The sequence below is a fragment of the Hemisphaericaspora subhashii genome (assembly GCF_019202705.1).
Source record: "Hemisphaericaspora subhashii strain CBS 10753 chromosome Unknown scaffold3, whole genome shotgun sequence".
Lineage (NCBI taxonomy): Eukaryota > Fungi > Ascomycota > Pichiomycetes > Serinales > Debaryomycetaceae > Hemisphaericaspora > Hemisphaericaspora subhashii.
Window position 1 is genome coordinate 232,450 of NW_026057212.1, and position 21,756 is coordinate 254,205.

Here is a 21,756-nt window from a genome sequence, read left to right on the forward strand (position 1 = left end):
TAGAATCTTCCCTATAAACCAGTAACCTTTCTAGCATAATTGTAGGCAAATATACTAAAACAGATCATAAATGCAATAATAGACCAGAACCAAGCCAATCCATCATAATCTTGTCCAGGTACTATACAATTCATTCCCCATAACCCTGTGACAACATTGATTGGTAAGACAATTGTACCCAAAATTGTAATCTTTCCCAAAACATCATTAGTATCATTATTGACTTTTGTCATATCAATATTGATCTGAGCCAAATAATTTGAATGGAATCTTGCTAATAATTTTTCATAATGATTTAATGCTTGTACCATTGTTACAATATGATCTTGAATATCACTTAAATACATACCAATTTCTTGTTTATTCATAGTACTTGAAACTTCGGTATCATTAAGTCTTTTACTTAATCCTTTTATAACATCTGCTTTTGAACCTAATAATCGTAATACTGACATTACTCGTTTACGACATTCACCGATTCTTCTTAACATATCCCCTTTACGTTTCCATCCTAAAATTCGGGAAGATGTGGATTTTGAACTAGAACTTGATTTGGATGAACCGGCAGATAATGCTCCACGTGAAGACCTCTTCACGACATTCCCAATATGATTATCAACTGTAGATTTAGATCTTTTTCTCCAAACAAATACATTCTCGACTGTCAGTTTATTATTATTAGTTCTGCCCCGGTTTTGTAATTGTTGACGTTTATATGAAGATAATTTTGGACTACGAAGGGATGAAGCATTAGAATCATCATCTGAATCGGAATCATCATCAGAATCAGAATCACCCGAATGCATTTTCAAAATGGCATCTTCAATAGAATTAACCTCTGCTTCAATAGTATCAATCATGGGGGCAAAAGAATCGGTAATGTCATCAATCAATGCATAACACATCCAATCAGCACTTACAGTCAAGTATTCTTTCAACATTCTTGCTCTTCTTCTAACATTAATAGGATGAGGAGTAACGGAGAAATGAAATGTAATAACCGCATCTTTGAATACAATCATATACATATTCAATGGTGCTAATTCACCTTCTCTAACTTTCTTATGACGTGATTTATGAGATGAACTGCCAGGTTTCTCGATAAATGAATGTGTGGTGGCTCTCTTTTCCAATTTATTTCCAGTAAACTTTGACTTTATATAACTCCATATACGTGATCTTCTTTCCGTGGTTCCATAGATACTATCATCATCAACTGCATTCTCATACATTTCTTGTAATTTAGTCAATTTCTTTTCTTGTTCCTTTGCTCTTTGTTTTCTTCTTTCATAAACCACATCAAATGATGTAAAACATATGAAATAATATGATTTGAATAATTCCACTTTTTCTCTTGCTTCTCCTAAAAAGATATCTTCGGTAGTCAAAGGATGAATCCCAAATGTTTTAGAAAGGACTTTCATTTCTTCCTCGGTAGGGTCCAATACATCTAACCAAAACGGTTCCGCCTTGGGTGTAGATGCAGTCATACCGGAAATATCATTACTGGAACCCATGGCAGTTCCTGGTCTTGGAGTTTGAGTACCCTTGGACAGAAGCTTTTGATCCCCGGCATAAATATTAAGATTTGATGAACTAACTGGTATGGGAGTTAAGGGGATATTTGTTGGGCCGATAAATTCTTGTTGGGGGATATTAACTGAAGATGGCATACTAGAAAGTTTTCCTGAATAATGAATGGGTTGGAAAAGGTCTTGAAGTTTCTCATAAATCGTTTTTTCGTCATCATCTTCCTCTTCGTCCTCTTCATCCTCCATTTCGGATGAAATGTCTAACTTAGATAAGATCAATCCACTTATAGAAGGAGAATGTACTGTTTTATCCAAATCACTCCTGAAATAAGTATATCGACATAACTCTCCGTCAACTCTGCCTGTTTTCAGATTAAATTTAGGATGTATGTTCATTTGCAGAGATTTTTTCAAGATTCTTGGTAATTTCTCTTTTTTCATCTCCCATGGTTGAATAGGTGTGGGTCTTACTCTAACTGAATGATTCAACAGACTTAATGATTCTACTTCGTTTGTTTGGACATTATCAATTAAAGGACTTGTTTCAGTTACGTCATCCCGAGCTTTGCCCATATCTTCACTATCATGACGAATGACATCCCGTTGAAAGTTGACTGATTGATTGAGTCCTTTAAGTTCGCCTTCGGCTTCTGCTTCTTCGATTTCTTCTTTAATAAATTCTTCTAAAACATTCAAGTCTGGCCATTGATAACTTGTCTTTTCATGATCACCAGGACCACGAATTTCATCATAATAATTTGGAAAACAAACATCATCTAATGAAGTGGAATCACTAGAATGTTCAGAAGAAGGGTTTGATTTCCCAAATTCCAAAGAATTATCTGAATATGCATCGTCATTATTTTCATCATATTGGTCGTCATTATTGCTGCTATCATAATAACGTGCTTCTCGATTTTCGTCAATATTTTGCATGGCGGGAAATGGATTTGCCCAAGTATTTGGATGAGTCAATTCTCTTTGTTCTCTTGCATATTTGTCCATGTCAATTGCAATTGCTGTAGGCGATATTGGTGAATCATTTTGAGAATATTCTTTTCTTAAAGGAGAATTTGTAATTAGGTTTTCTAAATTTTTGTTTGTTAATGGTAAATTTGAACGTGGTGGTTGCTCTGTAAATCTTCTAGATAATTTTGGATTGCTATCAGCACTAGCTGCTTTGGGTGATTTTCCAGAATAATTCTGAGTGGCTCTTCGTCTATATCTTGCAGGAGATGAATGAATTTGGGCTAAGTCGTTTTGTTTTCTATGATCAATGTATGCACCAGGATTTACAAATGAATCAGATAAGGCAGCATTACTGTTATTTGCACTAGTATTTGCACTTTCAATATTTGGGATCTTGCCGATTGTATCATGTTGATTACTTTGTCTGTGTTTTATATTGGAATTATTGTCATCAATGTTTGTAGATCTTGGAGATGGACTATCTCGTGATCTGGAATCAATGGGAGAGCAACTTGCAACCGCTATTGTTGGCTTATATTTTGATTTCCCCATTGTTTGTTATTGATTAATATTATAAGTTGATTATTTGAATATTCTAATTAAACTAATTGAATCATATATAGAAACAGCAATCAATCAATATAAATATAACTATATCCTCTAATGATAAATCATAAAGAAAAAGTGAAATTAATAAAATGGGAGAGAAATGTAAAAATTGACAACCAAAAAAAAAATTGAACACTCACAAAGCAAAGAATGACAAAATTAAAAAAGAGACCAACAAAAAAACCACCCCACGTGATACTTATCCCAATTAAGATAATCCTATGAACACAAATTACATACTATAATATAAAATTATTCAATGTTACTAGCTATTAGCCTATCCTTCTTTAGCAAACTTATTGGTATTATATTTATTCATCAGCATCACTTTCTTCCTCTTCTTGTTCTTCTTGCTTTTCCAATACATCAGTTGCGGTTGTTGGAGGTGCGGCTGGCGCCTTACGAGCAGTTTGTTGTTGTTTTGGAGGTTGACTAATATCCACATCTTCAAACTCTTCATCATCACTATCTTCAACTTTTTTCTTTTCTATTTTAGCCTTTTTAGTTACAGGTGCTGGAACACTTGGTCTTACATCTTTAGGTAAATGACCATTTAAAAGATCTAATGCATTTTGAATCTTATTTGTAGAATCTAGTAATTTAAACCATGTATCTTCGGTTAAAGAGATTCCCTTTTTACCTGGTTTCTTCTCTCCATCTTTATCAACATAAAATTCTCTAATGTCAATAAGATTAATATTATTGAATTTACGAATAGTCACTTGCTTTTTCTTATCCAATTCAATTACAACATCGTCACTACTACTGGAAGAACTGCTAGGAGCTGGATTATTATATGACCCTCTATTGGAATATGATCTCTTATATGCCATTGAAAATATATATAATTGGTTTTATTAAAACACCAAGCAAAATGAATGAACGATGCCTTCCCGCAAATCAACGCGTTTGAAGAAATTTCTAAATAAAACGACATCACGACATCGATGTCGTAAAACCCTTCCTTAAATTTTCAAAGTTGTTAAATTCACCAACGTAATTGAGATTTGGCTAGATGGAGGTGAATAAATAAGAGACGGATGAGTAGCGGTAGGGTTCTTAAATCCAAGGAACAACATGGGGTCATTAACTTCAGTTTTTTACAATTCGTGGGAGGGTATATATTTTCCGTATAAATAAAACTTCTAAATTTAGCAGAAATTGAAATAGTTTCAACCAAAGGCGTACATTTTCAAGAAATGAATGACCAATTGATGATTAATTATATTAATATAGCAAATCATTTCATTGCAAATAGCCTTATCACTACTGAAACCGTTCTAGCTAAAGCTTTTATTTCACCGAAATTCTCCACGGAAAAAATTCCGGGGTACATCTACATCGTGGGAGTACTTCCTAATTCGGAAAGAATATCGGAGATTCATAAAATTTTTCAGATGAGTAATTAGAGCGACCCCGTAAACCCGCCTGAGACAGCTTCTTATAAAATGATTCTAAATGATCCAGAAAATGAAACCCCAGAAATGAGACACCAGCATCACATTCCTCCATGTCCACTGTCAATCCATTCAAATCTGCAGCTAGAAATGAAACTATAGAAACAACTAGAGAAGAATTCGAGATCGTTGAAACTCCGAAACCGTTTGGATTTAGGAACCCTCCAAAGAACATTTTTCGATTATTTACGGGCTTAATTTGGGCTTTTGGATTAGGTCTTTCTGATGGTTCAGTTGGGGTATTGTTGAACTACATCCAGAAACAGTATAATATTACTTATAGTGTGGCATCCACCCTCTGGTTAAGTAATGCACTTGGATATATCATAGTTGCCATTTTTTCAGATCAGATGAACCGAAGATGGGGAAGAAAATCCATCTTTTTTGGAAATATTTCATCGATAATTATGTATTCTTTAGTTCTGACTGGTCTGAAATATCCGGTGATTGTTCTTGGGTTTTTCTTTGGGGGTCTTGGTGGTAGTGCTTGTGTTTCTCAATATAATGTTTTTATGGGAAGATTAGAGAAATCATCTACAGCTTTGGGTTATTTACATGGTTCTTACGGACTAGGAGCATCTGTTGCACCCTTGATTGCAACCGCTTTTGTGGAAGCAGGTCTCAAATGGAACTACTATTATTTGGTAGTATTGGGGATATTTTTCTTGAGTTCATTCAATTCTTACTTTTCATTTGTTCATGATCAAAATGATTTAAAAGCTTGGGATGAAGTACCTATCGGCGAAGAATCGGAGAATAAAGGATTGATGCGGGAATCCTTAAAGAATGTTACCACTTGGGTTGCTGCTTTATTTGTATTCTTTTATCAAGGAGCTGAAGTTGCATTTGGTGGATGGATTACGACCTACCTTAGAGACTATAGAAATCATAATAATACTTCTATTGGTTATGTTGCCTCTGGGTATTGGTTTGGATTAACGTTTGGTAGATTGGTGTTGACTAGATTGATTCATAAAGTTATAGGAGCAAGAAGAGGAAATTCAATCTTGATTGTTTGTTCAATTGTATTTGCCATGTTAACTTGGATTATTTCCAGTTTACCAATAGAAATTGTCACAATAACCTTCGCAGGTATAACGATTGGACCAATTTATCCATTAATGATAACTTATGTTGTTCTGGAGGGCCTATTACCTAGAAAGATTGCAGTTATTTCGTTAACTGTGATGACCGCATTTGGTTCAAGTGGAGGAGCAATATTACCATTTGTGGTTGGGCTCATCTCACAATTTCGTGGGACATACGTTGTTTTACCTCTGTTCATAGCGATGTTTATATTTACATTAGTTCTCTGGTTGATGTTGCCAAATAGCAGATATTCAAAGGGATCAGGAAAGGGAGATATTTTCAGAAGAATCTGGTAAGAGTATTGATTTATAGATAATAACAAGTATTTAGTTTATTAAGTAATTATTAGTAATGTATGCAAATATAGTAGAACAAAAAACGTAAACAAATCAGCTTTCTCTTTTTTGGGACCAAGCGAAGCGACAAGCAATTGATCCATACCAATCAGAGGAAAACAAGACTTATAATTATCGCAAGACGGAAAACACACCCAAACTAGTTACTCGTAATCAAATTATTTAAACTTTGGGGTTGTGTTTTCAAAGGGCGGTATGCCATCTGATAACTTTAGTTTCCAAGAGAAAGCTAAATTATTTTTCAAAATTTTTTTCGCTAAACAAATATTTTTTAATTAGAAACAATTCCGATCGGGATTTCTTTCAGATTTTTTATACAATTCAAAAGCCCCTTGGCTTACGAACTCTTTGAAAAATTGGGCAATTGATAAATTCCCACATCTATTATGACCGGATATAATGGGACTTAGGATCAACCATATTTGGTCTTGTCACCAAGTAATACTTTTGTTTGTGTATTATTCCAAGACTATAATATGCTAACCAACAAGATTCTTTGAAACCGATTGGTGGAAATATCGTTACTAACCAAGAAAATAATATTTTTTGTTTTTTCTGTCCAAGCATTTCTTTTGTTTAAAATATTTTTTTACACATTATCAATAAAATCTAAAATTTTTATCTATTTCATCATTCTAGAATTTTTTTTTTTTTTTTTTTGGGATCACAAGGGGGAAACGCTAACTTTAAACCCCTAAGTTTCAATTTCTATATATTTAGGCGAAACAACTTCTTCTTCTTCTTCTTCTTCTTAGATTGAACCATCATCACCCAACTCAAAATGAACTACATTACAGTTTTATTAGGATTATTTATTTCATCTTTCGTCTTTGCTGAAGACTACGCTACTTATCCTCAGGTTCCCAAGACTGCAAGTATTAATGGGTTTGCTGATCCAATTGTTGATTTATTACCACTGTGTGCCCAAGACTGTGTGAAATTTGATACTGGTAACACCCCCTGTCCTTATTGGGATACAGGATGTTTCTGTGTTATGCCACAATGGGCAGGATTGATGGGTCAATGTGTTGCTCAAAACTGTGAAGGTAATGATGTTGAAGTTGCAAGGTATTTGGCTACCTCCTTGTGTAATATCGTAGGTGCAAATACATGGATGATGCCTGCATCAATTTCTGACGCTCTTTCATCTGCTGCTGGAACAGCCGAACCTTTAACTACATTGGATGCAGAGATTGTTTGGGTCATTTCAAGTACTACAAGCGTGCAAGAAACTGGTAGTGCTCTGTCTACTAGTAATCTGTCCGAAGATTCTACAAGTACTGGAAATTTAGCTGCTTTACAAACTGGTAGTATCACCTCACTTATCTTGGGATTCGTTTTATCCCTTTTGACTTATTAATTTTTTTTAATGTGTACATGTTACATATTTTCTTCTTCAGTTTTTTAGATTTACATACAATATGGAAATAAACTTTTTTTATGCCGCGTAGAAACAAAAACAATCACAAAGCTTAAAGAGAATTTCTTAGAACAATAAAAGAATCGTTTAGGATTGGAAAATTTTTTTTATCAGATGGTGTTCGCCAAGAATTAATCATTTCATGTTTTCTTTTTCTTCTCTTGCTTTCCGAGGACGGAAGTTGAGTTTGATCCAGGTTACTTTTGAAAAATATATTAAGAGATAAGAACCTAATTTATACATAGTCAATTATAAATAATTTAAACCAACCAATGTTTATAAATTATTTCGTGGTACTCTTGAAAAAGATCAGTTCATTAAGGGTCATAATTGAATGTTGCAAGGAAAAAAAAATAATCAACGTTACATTAAAAAATATTTTATTTTTTTTATCCCTTGGGCTAAAAATAAAAAAAAAAAATAATTACAAAATAAACTTTTCTCAATCAAATCGATACTTGTTTCTACCCAATTAGGATTGAAATCTTCGAAACTAGAATTCTTCTCGTTAATTTGAATATCATCAACCCACATGGCCGTAGATTATATAAATTCACATCAATTCCCTTTCTCTGTCTTGTAAAATTTGTTTTCTATTCTTTTTTTCTCATCACAAAACAACAACACTCGCTTTCTACAACAATGAAATCTACTCAATTTTTAAGTACCTTTTTATTATCTGCTGGTTTCGCCCTTGCTGCTGATGAAGAAGAAGAAAACCCATATGCTACCTACCCATCCGTTGCCAGAACCGCAACCATCAATGGTTTTGCTGACCCAGTTTATGATAGTCTTCCATCTTGTGCTCAACCATGTGTTGACCAAAACACTGGTTTAACTCCATGTCCATACTGGGATACTGGATGTTTATGTATCATGCCCCAATTTGCTAACTTAATTGGTAACTGTATCGCTGAAAGCTGTAAGGGTAATGACGTTGCCGTCGCCACAGAAGCTGCCACTGCCGTTTGTGCAGCCGCTGGTGTTTGGGACCCATACTGGTTCGTTGGTGACTCTGTTAAAGAAGCTTTGGCCGCAGCTGCAGCTGTTGAAGCTGAGACAACTGTTGAAGCTCCTTCCACCACAACTGAGCCACAAGCATCTACACCAGAAGAAACCGCTGCCCCAGAATCTACCGCCGACGCACCAGAACCATCTCCTGAAGCACCAGAACCATCTCCTGAAGCACCAGAACCATCTCCTGAAGCACCAGAACAACCTACAGAATCTTCTGCCGAAGAGCCACAACCAACTGTTCCATCTTCAGCCGAAGAATCACAAGCTTCTACTGCAGCTGAAGAAGAACCAGAAGCCTCTGAGGAACCAGCTTCTGTTTCAATTGCCCCACCTTTAAATGAAACAGAAATCTCCTCCTTACTTAATGGTGCTAACCACCATGCTGGTGGTTTTGTTGCCGCTGTCGCTGGTCTTGCTGGTGTCGTCGCCGCCTTAATCTAAGTAGAGTTCCCTAAATAGCTTTTTATATATATATTACCTCATTTCGAAAATGTTTTCTTAATTAATTAATATCGTTCTTTTATGTTTTGAAAAAAAAATTGTGTTGGATGGATCAGTCTTACTCCTGATAAATCGGCGTATACCAAATTGATTATTATTCATATTACAGCCATGAGACCTTTATACATCCGGATTCTCGGAAGTGAATCCGGTTGTTTGTGTAGTTTGTAAAGTTGTATGATTTCTATAATAGGTCTAGCGTAGTTAGCAGTAGTAGATCGCTTCCACTATTATACTTTGAGAGTTTACTAACTGATTTATATTTGTCTTTTAAACCTTTTTATCTCTTCACTACTACAATAAATATGTTGGGATTTGAATCACCAAAGCAATAATAAGTAAACGATAAAGCAGATAACGAAATGTCCAAGGCTGTCTCCCTTGTGATGCTGCTATCTTCTGCTAATACCTCCAGAGTTACCAAATCAGCAGTATTCAGTACTGCGACCGGGATATATTGTTGTTGGATGGAGCAGTATTAGTACAACAAGACCAAGAACAACCAGTTTTATAGCCGTTACAGCCACCAAATTATTAACCACTTAACCCTTGTTCATTTTCTGCAATGCGGGCTGTGTGCATTCGACTTGTGGAGCCCAATTTTTCTAGCATTAAAGAGAAGGATATCTGTTTGAATGATATTCATCACAACGAAATTAGTCATGGAAATCTCTTTAAGAAATATTCATTTGTGTCTCCTATGGGTCGAATTTAATTCAATGTGAAGGTTTGTACAGAGTGCAGCATAAGTTAATAGGGCAAATCAAACGGACATTTTACTTACAACAAAGCTACGCATGGCCATTAGAATATTTATAATGCAAGATCGTTCAGAATGTCGGTTTTCTAAAAGATATGGAACATATCTGAAACCCGACTAGTAGAATAGGATTAGTAAACGAGACCAACTATGGCGATCAGCCTATGGAGCCATTTTTCTATGACTTCTTTTCATTCTTATGGGGTTTTCCATGATATCCAGGAAACTCCCTTCCAAGATGGCAAAGACGCTGTCAGCCTATAATAAAATCTACTCCTCCCGCGGCAAAAATACCCGGGATAACCTAATGGGAATTAGCCGAAATATTTTCCATTCATAGGGTTTCAAATCTATTGTATGATTGATGAAATGAATTATGGGTTGTGGTCAAAAGACATTCGCAATGATTTCTTTTCCATATGGAATTCTAACAAGAAGAATAGAGAAACAAAGCAGAGGATTAAGGGAGGCAATGATTTAACATTTCATATTATTTAGAAGAACTTACAAGATGAAATCATCTTCTGAGGTATACCTCTCCACGAACACATGTTTGCCGCGATTAATACTTATAGATTAATTGGTATTGTTACGCTAGGTATTAATTGGAGATGTCTAAATAGCATGTCAGTTTCACACTTCCAAATATGTACAACGATGCGTAACTGACTTAAAAAGAATCGGAAAGAAGTAAGTTTTACAACAAACAGGTGAGATCGTCGTTCGGATAGGATGGCCTTGTAAATACGAAAACCACGATTTATTCAAGTCTTTAAAAAGGCAATTAGATAATTAATCAGAATTTCAGAAAATACCTATCGAAGCCTGACAAATTATGACAAAGTAATGCAACGAGTTTGTTGTATTCCCCACAAAATCAGCCTCGTTAATATAATATAGCTTGCACATAGTACATACAAGAGCACAACAGATGAAGTATATATTTAGAAGCTCATGTGAATTCATCGAATGCGCTGAAACAAGTGAAACAAATACCATGAATCGAAAATTCAACTCCCTTCAGTAGATTCGAGAATATATGATTCACCAAAAACGGGTTCCAGTGCCCCCCCCCCCTTCAGGTCAATGATACTTTTGCTCTTAAATACATAATATTGAACCCATTTTCTTTGAGGGCCCTAATGTAACTCATTTATATTTAATTATGCAGTTTTTGTTGGCATCATAGCAAGGATATCTTCGTGATAAAATAATATCGATATTTTTGATCCTATAATTCAATCACATCGCAATTCTCATTTCTGGATGCGATGATATTTACAAATGTGCGATAAACCACTGATTTATGCATTGGTAGGGCACCGTTGAGACATTGATCAATTAGATTACGGCTAGGGATAACTATGATAAATGAAGAATACTTGCTGGTTCTTTTCAAACTTCAGCCATTTAAAACAATAACTGGAGTACAAGTTAGTTCTATACGACATGAGCTTGGATTGAAATTTGAGAACAACTGCATAGTTAAGTTGGTGGAGTTTATGGTAATCATCCTCATGAACCATTTCAGTAGTTGGGGTTCCTATTTGTAAATCTTTAACGTGAAATACATTACCTCACCCAACTTTCAATAATTAGATCAATTGATTCAGATGATATGATGTTGGAATCATCTCAAAGTTAGATATATCGCATCCATCATAACCTTGATAAATTACATGGGGATCAGATGTTACTATTCTCCAGCCTGGATCGAGCATGGGGGTTGTAACAAGTTTATTGGTAGTCATAAACTTTGGAATGGTTTTATCAATTAAAATGGAATTTGGAGCCAGACCGCTCATCTGATAAATCTTATTTCAAACTGGTTGCTAGTACGTCCTGAATATCATTGGTGTTGAATCTGATTTTGAACGATGGTTATCAATGATGTATCATTATTTTCTTTATAGATAAAGACATTGGTGGAACGAAGCAATGAAGAAAGAGGAAAATTCGTATGAAGAATAAAATTTTCTGTTGTGACTCCACTCAAGAAATTTAAGGGGTTAGTCGAGTTTATGAATGTCGATTTAGATTTTCTATTGCATTTATTCGCGACCCTACGCTTCTATAGGAAATAAGAGATAATTGCTATTCTGATTCCTCGCAAAGCATTCCTGAGAGGTTCGAATTCAATTAAATTGCCTATATAAAGGTCAACATACCAATACAAATGAAATGTTCAAGGAGAGTTCCAAACGTAATAATCTCAGCCAGATGAAATGGCCATGGAATTTAAAAATGATTTGTGTGTGAATATGACAGAATTCACAAACATGATTTCCGTTATGAATAATCGCCCAAATGCAACCTACGGAAAGAGTCTGCTAAATCTGGTTGTATCTCTTAACATTGAAAATATGGTCAAAAAAGAGAAGCCAGTTCATTCATGGTCTGCCATGTCATATCAACATCAACCACGCCACTTTGCGAAATCAGGATTGATAGTTTTCATCAAAATGTCTCAGGAGATGGAGGAACCAGACTCAATATTTTTATAAAAATATAAAAGGTTAGGCCGTATTTTTAATTCCATAACCATTGAGAGCTCGACGTCAAATAGACTTCCCAAAAAATGGAATTGCCTGTTTCTAGATTAGAAGATAAAGATCAAGAAAATACTACTAAACCACTTCAATATCTATGAAAATACACATTAAAACAATAGTAACATAGAGCTCTTTTCCAGAAAAATTCATCTAATTTTTATTCTCTCATTATAAATTCCAACAATTAATTTTATGAATACGAGCACTCACAGTCTCCAACAAGACTAGAACAATGCTCGTGCTCCTAACACTTAATTAATCTCATTCATAATAATAATCTCAGAACTTAATTTCTTCATATAAGAAGTATTGCATTAACACATTTCTCAACAACCACTAACTGACATTCAGATTATTTGAAACATCTATGCACTTAATATGTGCGATACATAGATAGAGAACATAGTACCTTACAAGGACTCCAATGATAGTAGAATTTCGGCGACAGAACATACTGATAGATTCGTTATCCCAGATCTGAGACCGCGTCAAATCGTCGGCAACTAAAGCAGTTCCACGGGAGAACTCAGTCCGCCCCAATGGGCTCGGCCTGGGCACCGAATAGATTAGCATAGAACACCAAATCAGCCAAGAAAAATGTTCCTTATCCCAGGGTACAAGAACCTACAGCAAACTTGGAGGAATAAGTATTGTGTACATAACCGTTCCTTATAAATCTCGTCATGCACAACTCCTTAAATATCAAAATAGAAAAGTGATGACGAACATTTGAAACACTTACATTCGTTCGACTTTTAAATGTGGTGTGCCCTGAAAATTGTGACCCCAACCGTGTGCAAGTTCCATTAATGACAGCAAATTATTCGAAGAAAATATATCCCACGATATCCAGTTGTTGTTTATAACATGCTAAGTCATTAGATTTAATTTGTTGCCATTGTTCAGTGTACCCTTGGAAACAGAAACATTTGGGAAACTTCTTATTATTCTCCAGTCACGCGTTTTCTTTTTGGAAACGATCTCAGTTTGCATCAGCATTTCTTATTAAAAATAGCTCTAGAGTTATGAAACATTACCTGAACCCGGAGTTTTATTTTAATTGTATTCGAGATACGCGGGTGCCCTCTCCCCCAGAAATGAAATAGGTTTCCTAACCTTGCTAACGGGATATGCTGAATAATTGGACGATGATCGAAAAAAACTTATCTCTAAAGAGCTCCATCTTAAATTTGGCTAGCCAATCAGAGTAGCTATAGAAGAATCATTACAAAAGGATTTGATTAGGGTCATTATGCTACGATATCATACTCTGAGTCGCCAACCGATAAATGCCTACGGGTACATTCAGAAATATCATTCAGAGGCTCAGAACCCAGTGTGATCTGATCACAAATACCCAGTATACAAACATTTGCCAAGATGTCATACACATAAATTACGCTTAGTTCTCGGGAAATGACTATTTGGCTACTAAGAGGTTATGTGCCCGTTAGAGAAAGGCGCTTGTTGAAGAGCCTGAATCAAGCCCTGGTTCCACAATATTATTAAAAATTATACACAAGTGGAAAGCAGCAGCTACCAGGAAAGGGCTCTACGCGTTCGTCTTCATTGCGTGCAGATTGGCTCAACCTATGACATTGTTTCATTCTTACTATCTCCGTCACCCCTTAACCGCTTTAAATTTTATAATAAATACAGCATCAAGCTCTTTGGTTTTGTATTCAAATGCTTATTTCCATTTTATAGAAGAATTCTTTACATCAATAATCAAAGCAATTTATAATTAAAAGATAAGAAAATAATGTTATCGTTATTTCAAAGTGAGATGAAAATGTTATTGTTTTGTCTCCTAGCTCTATTGAGCTCTTGCTTAGCAGACATTGATATTTATGGAGAAAATTATGACTATGGAGCAAAAGATCAATATGAAACATACATAATTCATGAACAATCATTTTACAGTCTTCAGATTGATGCTCCCGCGGATTCACTTGGTTCACTCGCAGCTGTAAGCTTAATAAATGATGGTTCTTACTATATTACCATTAGATCTAGTAGCTCTAATGCAGGTGTTTATTTCGGTAGTTTTGAAACTGAATTGGATGCTGATACGATCGGAGAATTCGAAAACTCCGGACTTGTTGTTCTTAGTTCACTTAAATCGTCCACATCGGCTATATTTTCCATTACTGTCAATGGCTTTACTAATTCAGGTTATTTGTACTTGGGTGCTGACGGTGCTGAAGGAGATGCAGATGTTGTTATAAGAGCTGCTTCATGGGAAAACACTGGATTGATTCAATTTACCCAAAATCATCGTGGGAACGGAGAAATTTTGCTAAACGACGCACTTACATCGATAACACAAGATGGTACTATTTGTATTCAAAATCACCAGTATGTGCAGAGTACCGAGTTCTACGGTGAAGGATGTATTATTCTTGAGGGAGACACTATGTTAACCTTAAATCCGAATTATGATTGGAGCCAGACAATTATTATGAATGGACCAAATACTAGAATACACATTGACACGGATGCTTTAGTTTCAGGACACACTTATAAGGTTATTGGTTTTGGGAGCATGAACCTGATTTCCGTGCTGGCGGAAGTAGATTCTGATATTTCTTATCTGGCTGATACTGGACTTATTACAATGGATGTAGAAGGAGTAGTTATTTATTTCGACGTTGGTTTTGGGTACGGCCAATTGAATTCTGGAGCTGCTGATGGTGGCACTAGTTTTCTTGTTAGGTATAAGGGAGTGGTTCCTGCAGATTCAAACCAAGCGCCTACCACCTGTATCTCATGTCAGCCATTCCCAACAGACCCTGGTGCTACTCCAAGATATACCACAACCACAGTAACTGGGCCAGAAACTACCGAAACCCTCGAATTATTGTATACAACAGATGAAGATGGCTATTGGACAACGACTACCAGCACACTTGTTGACCACTACGACACCACGTACATAACCGATGGTCAAGAAATAAATGCCTTAGTCAGCCTTACAACAGATGAAGCTGGTGATACTTCGTGGGTTACTTCAACATATCCCTATCATCACACATATTATACTACTTATATATCTGACGACGTTTCCTACTCAGCCGAAGTGATCGTTTCAACCGACCCGGAAGGTAACTTTTATACTACCAGTAGCAACATCCCAAATCCAACCTCATATCTGACTACTTTTGTGGAAGACGATACAACTTACAGTGGCTACGTCATCGTCAGTAAAGATGTTGAAGGTGATTGGTACACTTCAACATCAACGGAACCAAATCTTGCTTCATATACAACTACATACACCGACGAAGAAGGTACAAGGACTGGTATTGTTTGGGTAACTACTGATGACAATGACGACTGGTACACCAGTACACTGGACTTCGTGGAAACATCATACACTACAACATACACGGACGAAGATGGTACAAAGACTGGTATTGTTTGGGTTACTACTAATGACAATGAGGACTGGTACACCAGCACCCTGGACTTCGTGGAAACTTCATACACTACTACATATACTGATGAAGAAGGTAAAAAGACTGCTATTGTTTGGGTAACTACCGACGATAATGAGGAATGGTACACTAGTACTCTGGATATCTTCGAATTTACCTCGTATACTACTACGTATGTCAATGATGAAGAGAAAACCAGGACTGGTGTTGTTATTGTTAGCACAGATGAGAATGAGGAATGGTACACTAGTACTCTGGATATCTTCGAATTTACCTCGTATACTACTACCTATGTCAATGGTGACGAACTTACCAGGACTGGTGTTGTTATTGTTAGCACAGATGCGAATGAGGAATCGTACACTAGTACTCTGGATATCTTCGACTTTACCTCGTATACTACTACGTATGTCAATGATGAAGAGGAAACCAGGACCGGTGTTGTTGTTGTTAGCACAGATGAGAATGAGGAAGGGTGCACTAGTACTCTGGATATCTTCGACTTTACCGCATATACTACCACCTATGTCAATGGTGACGAACTTACCAGGACTGGTGTTGTTATTGTTAGCACAGATGCGAATGAGGAATCGTACACTAGTACTCTGGATATCTTCGACTTTACCTCGTATACTACTACGTATGTCAATGATGAAGAGGAAACCAGGACCGGTGTTGTTGTTGTTAGCACAGATGAGAATGAGGAAGGGTGCACTAGTACTCTGGATATCTTCGACTTTACCGCATATACTACCACCTATGTCAATGGTGACGAACTTACCAGGACTGGTGTTGTTATTGTTAGCACAGATGCGAATGAGGAATCGTACACTAGTACTCTGGATATCTTCGACTTTACCTCGTATACTACTACCTATGTGAATGATGAAGAGGAAACCAGAACAGGTCTTGTTATAATATCAAATGAGGATGCTACTTTGTACACAACCTCAAGCGATATTGAAGGTGAGCCTTATTCATACACTACTACATATGTTAATGATGAAGGGCTTAGTAGGACTGGTGTTGTTATTGTTACTACAGCTGAGAATGCGAGCTGGTACACTACTACTTTGGAAATCTTAGGAGTTACCGTATCTACATCTAGCTTCGTTGATGATGGAGATGAGACCATAGATAGTGGTGTTGTTAGTTCAAATGATGGTGTGAATTTTTACACTTCCACACCTGACATTGAAAGTGAGTCTTATTCATACACCACCGCATATGTTAATGATGAAGAACTGACAAGAATTGGCGGTGTTATTGTTAGTACAGATGAGAATGATGAATGGCACATAACTACTCTGAACATCTTCGAATTTACCTCGTATACTACTACCTATGTCAATGAAGACGAAGAAACCAGAACCGGCGTTGTTATTATTAGCAGAGGGGAGAATAAAAGCTGGTACACTACTACTCTGAACATCGTGGGATTTGCTTCATATACGACTACTCATGTGAATGAAGAAGGACATACTAAAACTGTTGTTGTTATTGTTAGCACAAATGAGAATGAAAGCCGGTATACCACTACTCTGGACATCATGGGATTTAACTCATGGACTACTACCTATGTGAATGATGAAGGACTTACCAAAACTGGTGTTGTTATTGTTTCTACCGTCGAGGGAGCTAATATGTACTCGACTACAAGTGATATTGAAGGTGATGCTTATTCATATACCACTATGTATGTTAATGATGAGGGGATTACTAAGACTGGTGTTGTTATTGTTTGTACCGATGGGAATGAAAGCTGTTATACTACAACTCTGCAGATCTTGGTATTAGTGCCATACACTACAACCTACATCAATGATGAAGGAAAGACTAGGACTGGTTTTGTTGTAGTTTCTACGGATGATGGTGCTCATGTGTACACTACTACAAGAGATATTGCATATAATCCATTCTCGTACACAACTACTTATGTTAACGAAGATGGTGAGACAAGGATTGGTATCGTTAATGTTAACACAGATGATAATGAGATTTGGGATACTACTACTCTGGACATCTTGGGATTTACCTCGTATACTAAAACCTACATCAGTGACCAGGGAGAAACATGGAGTGATATGGTTAGTATTGGTACTGACGAAGGAGCTAGTTTTTACACAAGCAGAAGAGAGATTGAACATAATTCTGATTTATTCACAACTACTTATGTTAACGAACATGGTCAGACAAGGAATGGCGTGGTTATCGTGAGTACAGATGTTAATGAGAGATTGTATACTACTACTCTAGACGTTGGGGCCCATATTACTTCCTATGGTGATGACCGTATTCCAGAGGTAAATGAAATGCTAGATACTGGTACCTATCACAAACCTGTGTTTGGCTTTGTTGTTCTATGTCTCATTTTAGCGATCTTATCGTAGACTTGGTTTTATGTAGTATATTTGTCTGTATGTAGATATGTAGAGAGATTATTTTAAATCGTTTCTCGTTATACTTGTAGCTGTCTTCTAATGAGAAGTAGAGTTTTTTAAAATGTTTTTAGATTTGCTTAGTGACCAGCATCGCTTAAAGCATGGATACTTCAGGGTTCTTACTGTTCTCTTAAGAATGAGGATAATCCTCGTTATTATTCATTTATTTTTTAGTTTCTGTTATCTGTTCTTTAGAGAATGAGAAATCACGTTATAAGCTATGTACACGAATCCAATATAGTTACAAGTTAATTAAATAAAAAGAAGACAAGAAAGATATATAAAAATATTTCAACATCTGAGCAGATGCATCTCCTTTTATAGTTCTCCGAGTAAGCACAATTGTACAACTGCAGTTGTCTCAATCTGGGGGTCACAAGCATAATATTTGTGAAATATTTTAACTTTAGTGTTTTATACATATTATTCTTGAATATTTTATATGTCGGAATTTACTAAGATTCCAACACTCCCGCGATCTAAGATGTTGATTCTGATTGCTTGGATCCTCATGGGATTCATGAGTAAATTCAACTTACATACAAGATTGATCGATATTTCTTCATTGAATAATTTAGATCTTAAGTATTCGAATGTATTCCTCGAAAGTGCTTTGGTAAAAATATCAGCTGTGTTCGTTTCATATATTATCCATTTAATTTACAAGATCCATCGTCTGACTCTTTCACGGATGTATTTGAGACTAGTGTCAATAACAGAACGTCCATGCCCAATACCAATATGATTGCAATGTAGAACAACGATTGTATGGTCCTCATAGATCACTGGAGTAGAAACTCTGAAATTAAGATTCGTCAATGTAGCATCTTGCCTTATTCAATACATCTCTAAAATTATTGAGATAGAAGGAAACTTTCAACGCTTTCTTAATCGACCCTAAGTCTGTCTTATCTTTCAGTGGCTGCTTAACCACAAAACTTAGTGTAAGCCACAAAACTTTAACTTTGGCAACCAAAATACCTGCTTTCTATCATTCATCCGTAAACTCTTGAATTGTCTTCTTCTCTGGTGGTGTTGCACAATATGCAGCTCATAAAGCTGTAATTGCATTTGTAGTTCCTATCTGATGTTTGAAAGCACCCTCTTGTTGTGGTCTTGGAGTGGTTGAAAAAAAATTCAGAAAATTCAGAAACAACTCTTTCTCAATATTCTTTCTCCTTTCTTGTACGTTTGGTCTTTCAACTTCATATATTTTAAAAATAAATGGTCTCCATATTGAATTCAAAATTTCATTTAAAGACTGGAACTAATGTAATGGAATTCACAGTTAATTTTGGGTATTGATTTGGTATTCAATTCAAATTAATTGAAGGGAATTGAATTGGATTATGTGGATAGTTGTCTATATAAAGCTGGTTCGATCACTGAGCTCATTCCTTAAAACAACTGAAATGGTAGTTAGTTCTGCATCTACAGGTTTTGAAATATTAAGTGGCTTCCTGCTCTGTTGACGGCAAGAACAGTAGAATTATATTATTCAAGTATTGATAGATTGTTTGTAGGAATTAGTGATTAAATGATGATCTACAAATGAATTATTAAATTATAATTTCAATTTCATTTTTTCAACACTTCTCATCTTTCCAAAATATTTTTTTTTTAATTCCACTTCCAATTCATTTCTTGTTAGAACACCAATTTCGGCAACAACAATCAGTTTCCTCTACAAGAATCATTTATCATCCCAACTTGAATCATTGAGATAATTCGAAATTACCACCAGATGAATTTATTATAGATGGATTGGTTAGTTAGTTGATTAATTTCAATAAGTTTGGCAATCTTTAATTTCAAACGCAGATAAATCAAGTTTCACTATTAATCCATCTAATTGATCAAATATTAATATAATTGGAGTATTGAGAAATTGATTAAGAAGTTTCCTTTCTTGCACTAAGCAAAACTCCGTCAATATTTGAGGAATAATCATCAAAAATGTATGTTATATTTGGTGGGGTGGAGCCGAAGGAGAAACAATCTCAAGAATTGGAGAAGCAAAGACTGCAACGATCGATTGAGATGAAGCAGAAGCCATACGATAGAACGGAGAACATTCTGGAATCGATTGATTGAAAATTTCAAAATTTCTAAAAAATGATGATTTAGTAGCATCCACCAACTTGGGAATTTATCCATATTATTAATTTAATTTAAGTTCATTCTTCTTATTACAAAACAAATGATAATGTTATAGCACAACAATCAAATACATCGAATATATCACATATTGAATTTGGCAACGAAGAGTCAAATAGCAGCATAAAAAGAATAAATAAATTCAACAATTGAAATTTCAAAGGCAATTTCTAATAAAATAAGATCAAATCAAAAGGATGTAGTGGGTGATTACACATATGTGTTTAGAAGTAGAAATGAAGTACTGAAATCAATTAGTAATTGATCAGTTGAAGTTAAAGAAGATTGTAATATTCGTACATTGATAGGTGGTGATTGTGCAAATAATTATAGAGAAAAAGTATACATTCATACAACATTGAATCACGATACCATTGAATATAGATAAATAAACATATCCACATAAATTGAAGATTATCAGCGTTTATAAATTCAAGCATTTGTATTGGTAAAACCCTATAATTTGCAACAGTTTTGATATGTTAGCAGAACAAAGTATACAATACATTATTACAGTAGCTTAGCTATAATTCATTATAGAATCTACCTTTCTTTTTGATTGTATAATTCAACTTGTTCTTATGGGCATATCTTCGTCTTGGTCGATACATCATCATCCCATTATGTTTCTTGATTTCCCTAAATTTGTTATAATATATAATGACAGATTTCGTAGATTCTTGGGTTCTGAATAATTTATAATTTTTGTTCTTCTCCCAACAATGGTCAATTTTCTTACTATGTTTCTTCTTGTTGTTCTTCTGATGTTGCTGATTCTTCAATTTCCTCTGTAGCTCAAGGTGCTGATTCTTCCCTACATGTTGATTCTTCATTTCGATCTTCCACTAAACCTGGGGACATTGCGTTTGTCTTCTTATGTATTATCCTGGTAACTCGATCGAATCTAAATCTGATTCTCATTCTACTTCTATTTCTAATGAATCTTCTACTTAATTAGCCACAATAATATCTTTTTTTATTGAATTATATTTATTTGGTAATTAGTTTAGTTTAGCCCAAAATGGATTGTTGAAGATCTCTTAAACCAAATGTACAAGTGGTTGATTCAATAGATGTTAATGAATCTTGTAGTGGAGTTTAATTAATTGCGTCTATCCATTTTGAAATAAAATTTAGTGCATTTTGTTTATATTTGTTAACGACATGAAGGGGTAGGATTAATGATATAGTTTTTCATTATTATTTTGTTGTGTTTGATTAATAGTTGGAATGAATTGAAAAGATAAACAACTGGTGATAAGCTTCTAAATTTGTCTTTGAATTTGTCGATTTGAAATGGCAGAGCAAAAAAAAAAAGACTCAAGATCAACATTCAATATGAGACTGATCTCCATTCTGACTATCAATTGCATAAATTGAATTCTTATTCAATATCAACAATGATGGGTCCTCCAATTATGGAAATGTATTCCTAGTTACCACGAATATAATATTCATG

At 35.2% G+C, this 21,756-nt stretch overlaps 6 protein-coding genes across 6 annotated transcripts; 4 read left to right on the forward strand and 2 right to left on the reverse strand. All coding sequences in view use genetic code 12, as the record gives it.

Moving 5' to 3' along the window:
• Positions 1–11: 11 nt before the first annotated feature.
• MNR2 (putative Mg(2+) transporter) lies at positions 12–3,053 on the reverse strand (the record flags this gene model as incomplete). Its single annotated transcript, XM_049410711.1, has 1 exon — positions 12–3,053. The coding sequence occupies one exon, from the start codon at positions 3,051–3,053 to the stop codon at positions 12–14; it is 3,042 nt and encodes a 1,013-aa protein (XP_049265808.1).
• Positions 3,054–3,421: 368 nt separating this feature from the next.
• Positions 3,422–3,943, reverse strand: J8A68_000979 (chromatin-binding transcription coactivator; the record flags this gene model as incomplete). The annotated part of the gene is made up of 1 exon (XM_049410712.1): positions 3,422–3,943. One exon carries the CDS (start codon positions 3,941–3,943, stop codon positions 3,422–3,424), a length of 522 nt encoding a protein of 173 aa, XP_049265809.1.
• A 677-nt stretch (positions 3,944–4,620) lies between these two features.
• J8A68_000980 (uncharacterized protein) lies at positions 4,621–5,952 on the forward strand (the record flags this gene model as incomplete). Its single annotated transcript, XM_049410713.1, has 1 exon — positions 4,621–5,952. The coding sequence occupies one exon, from the start codon at positions 4,621–4,623 to the stop codon at positions 5,950–5,952; it is 1,332 nt and encodes a 443-aa protein (XP_049265810.1).
• An 841-nt stretch (positions 5,953–6,793) lies between these two features.
• On the forward strand, positions 6,794–7,372 carry J8A68_000981 (CFEM domain-containing protein; the record flags this gene model as incomplete). Its single annotated transcript, XM_049410714.1, has 1 exon — positions 6,794–7,372. One exon carries the CDS (start codon positions 6,794–6,796, stop codon positions 7,370–7,372), a length of 579 nt encoding a protein of 192 aa, XP_049265811.1.
• Positions 7,373–8,074: 702 nt separating this feature from the next.
• Positions 8,075–8,890, forward strand: J8A68_000982 (CFEM domain-containing protein; the record flags this gene model as incomplete). The annotated part of the gene is made up of 1 exon (XM_049410715.1): positions 8,075–8,890. The coding sequence occupies one exon, from the start codon at positions 8,075–8,077 to the stop codon at positions 8,888–8,890; it is 816 nt and encodes a 271-aa protein (XP_049265812.1).
• A 5,134-nt stretch (positions 8,891–14,024) lies between these two features.
• Positions 14,025–18,089, forward strand: J8A68_000983 (uncharacterized protein; the record flags this gene model as incomplete). The annotated part of the gene is made up of 1 exon (XM_049410716.1): positions 14,025–18,089. The coding sequence occupies one exon, from the start codon at positions 14,025–14,027 to the stop codon at positions 18,087–18,089; it is 4,065 nt and encodes a 1,354-aa protein (XP_049265813.1).
• Positions 18,090–21,756: the final 3,667 nt, after the last annotated feature.